Source organism: Xiphias gladius, chromosome 8, assembly GCF_016859285.1.
Source record: "Xiphias gladius isolate SHS-SW01 ecotype Sanya breed wild chromosome 8, ASM1685928v1, whole genome shotgun sequence".
NCBI classification, from domain to species: Eukaryota; Metazoa; Chordata; class Actinopteri; order Istiophoriformes; family Xiphiidae; genus Xiphias; species Xiphias gladius.
In genome coordinates, this window is record NC_053407.1 from 25,464,051 (window position 1) to 25,467,215 (window position 3,165).

The window sequence follows — 3,165 nt, forward strand, 5'->3', positions numbered from 1 at the left end:
AATAGAATTTAAAAATTTAAAAGAAAAGTAGACCCAAAATACTTGAAAATATTTATTAAAGTACATATCACAAACATAATAACATATATTTATAAAGTAAAACAAATATAAAGTATAAAGGTTATGATTTTTTTGAAAGTCAAGGTAACTTTAGAAGTCAGAAAGAGCAGTAAAATATCACGTCTACAACTCCACTTGGTTATGAACAAAGTAAGAGAATAAATAAAGACATTTAGAAAGCCATTTTTTTTGCTCAGGAATTGAAGCAAGAGCAGAGATTTCATTCAATGTGAGGCTGGAAAACAACTCTTGACAAAGCTTTGTAATGGCACTCTACTGCTTCAGTGACGGCCAGGTCACTTTTGATTCTCAGTACACTGCTTAGTCAAAGTATTTACAGTGTGGTAAGTCACATTTCTAACATTCTTTAACAGTCATTGCTAGGGTGACTGGTCAAGTAGAAAAATCTGGATTGAAACAAAAATACCTATACAACTTTAAAATGGAAAAATATCAACCATCTTTCAAGTTTTTTCTCATAGTAATCTACAGTAGAAAAGGAATACATTTGAAGAGTGGTGTGTTTAACACTGTGTCATCTGCTACCTTTACACTCATCATATCTATACAGCAGTATAACCAGCTTTGGCACCGGTAGAGATCTTTACAGATATGCATCAAGTGCATCTTTGAACTATATACTGTATGTTGATATGTTAGTATATATTAAATGCAGACTTCTTTATGACAACAGCAGCTTACACACACACACAAACACACACACACACACACACACACAGGCAGGCTGGCAGACAGGCCAGTTTGGTTCAGTTCAGTTGGCCTCCATTTGAAGCGGCGTCAAGGCGAAGCGAGGAACATGGGTGCAAGGAGGTGGCTATGTCCCATCCCTCACTGGGTGGAGTCGGAGTCACTGGAGTCCAGGCTGGCCTGTGTGGGTGTGGGGGCGCAGCTGTGATGGGCAGCCGGTGGGCAGTGGAGGGTCTGTGTGCTCCGCCGCAGGTTCTCCAGGGACTGAAGGAAGGAGCGACGTGCCCTCTCCTCCTCCAGGGGTGAGGAACCTTCTTCTTCTACCTCTGCAATCTCAGCAAAGGTGACAGGCTGTGTTTTGAAGCGAGCCTCGCGAGGTCGGCGGGAGCGGCTCTTGCCCCTCGCTGGGCCCTTGGGGACTGGCAGCTGCTGGGGGAACTCCTCCATGGCTGTGGCCATAAGGTGGGCAGGCAGGACGTGGAAGCCAGAGGCCTCCATAACCATCTGACGCACAGCAGCCATTGGTGGAAAAGAAGCCCAGAAGGGTACGAAATTTAAATCTAATTTAAATCAAATGTAACAGCAGGTGCGAAAACAGCTGGACGAACAGGCAACTGCTTCGAGACAGTCTGAAACGTGTCTTTCCTTGCTCTTTCAGTTGCCTTGTCCTGTTTGCAGAAAAGTCTGTCAGTCTCTCAGGAGCAACAAAGCAAGAGTCCGTCCAAAGTCAAGCCAAACAAACAGTCCTCAAATCTCCAGGTCCAGGCACACTGAAGATTACCAGTCTTAAAGCCACAATTGCTCTTACGCTGCTCTGCTCCTCACTCCTCAGTGCGAGTGCCTCTGTTTTCAACTCTGCTGATGTCTCTTTTCGTTCCGGCTGTTTCTGGTTTTGTGTGTGTGTGAATCTCTGTCTGCTGAAGCTAATGCCACCAGCAGCTCCAGCACTCTCTTTTATAGCAGCTCACTACCCACTCAGTGTCTCTCTCTCCCTACTCCCTGTGCCTGCCAGGTCCCTCCCACCCCCCTCCTTTCCCCTCAGTCATGGTTCCGGCCAGTCAGTCACCCACTCAAAATAAACATATGAAAAGAGAATATCTGTGTGTGTGTGTGTGTGTGTGTGTGTGTGTGTGTGTGTGTGTGTGTGTGTGTGTGTGTGTGTGTGTGTGTGCGCGCGCGCGCTGGGTGTTGGGACTTTGACAGATTTGTAGTGGGGGAGAGATATGTAGAGACAGAGGGGGAGAAAGAAAGTCGAGACAGAAATGGCAATGGTAAAACAGAGTGAGTCGGCATTCAGCGAGTTGAGTCGGGAAGAATGACTGGAAGAGAGAGAAGGGGACGACGGAGAAGGGGATTAGGGCAGGGAGAAAAATTACCCCAATCAAAGTCAAGGTTGAAAGACTCAAATGCTATTACGCATTTTTTCCCAAAATGCTGGACAGTCCTTGACAGACAGGGGTTTGAGCAAAACTTGTTGTTGGTGTTGATTCAACTCTGTAGCAATTTTGGAGCCTGTGGGTTTTTCATATTTTTCGTGTCATATTGCATAACATTAAAAGGTGTTCATTTTATTATGTATTTCTATATGCATTACTCCAGATTCAGAAACAGTTTACCTGAATTTATAATGACAACCAGCCAAATGGGGTTCAACCTCTAGCAAGTATAAATTGAAGAGTCTTAAAAGGATCGTGGAAAAAAATGCATTTCAATATGCAACTAGAAGTGTAGTTACTATCCTGTGGAGCACTCTTTATATACTGATTACCATTAATTTCCATTTCTTCTTTTTTTTTAATGTTCTTAATATACTAGAGCCAGAGACCAGTCTTTTATCCACTGCTCTCACTGTTGCAGCCCAAAATTAGCTAGTCATTTTTAATATTTAATTAACCCATTGCTTTGTCAGTGTCAAGTAAGTTGTTTACTTGCCAAAGAAAACATGGTCTAGTCAGGTAGACATACTAATGAGCCCCAGCAAAGAATGGACTTTGCACACTCGGTTCATTCAAATGAAATATGTAACTTAAGAGGGATCGTCCAGTGCTCACCCTGATCTGTGTGTGTCTGGAAAGAAACATGACTGGCAGCTCTGCTTACAGTGTCAATACTCTATACTGTATATGTAAACATGACTGTGCCGGGACGTTATTACAGCCCCTGTGTTGGCACAACCAGCTCATCTCTCGCCTTGTGTATGTAACGGTGTGGCAGCCACACGCCCGTACTGGCACACAACAAATAACCTGAATCCACGATGATCAATAAACAGGTGTGAACCAGGACAGTAGGATATTAGTTAACATCAAATGATTATTACCGTTTAAATTGGCACAATTAATGTAAACAAAGACTATTACCAGGACTCTATCAGCCTTTTCAACCCTGTCTCCTGAA

At 43.5% G+C, this 3,165-nt stretch overlaps 1 protein-coding gene across 1 annotated transcript; it reads right to left on the reverse strand.

The window, feature by feature from the left end:
- Positions 1-243: 243 nt before the first annotated feature.
- On the reverse strand, positions 244-1,681 carry c8h11orf96 (chromosome 8 C11orf96 homolog). Its single transcript, XM_040132139.1, has one exon. The coding sequence runs from the start codon at positions 1,288-1,290 to the stop codon at positions 910-912; it is 381 nt and encodes a 126-aa protein (XP_039988073.1). The 5' UTR covers positions 1,291-1,681; the 3' UTR covers positions 244-909.
- Between the last annotated feature and the right edge of the window lie 1,484 nt (positions 1,682-3,165).

Coding starts and splice junctions, on each gene's coding strand:
- c8h11orf96 (XM_040132139.1), bottom strand. CDS start 1,290: ATGGCTGCTGTGCGTCAGATGGTTATGGAGGCCTCTGGCTTCCACGTC.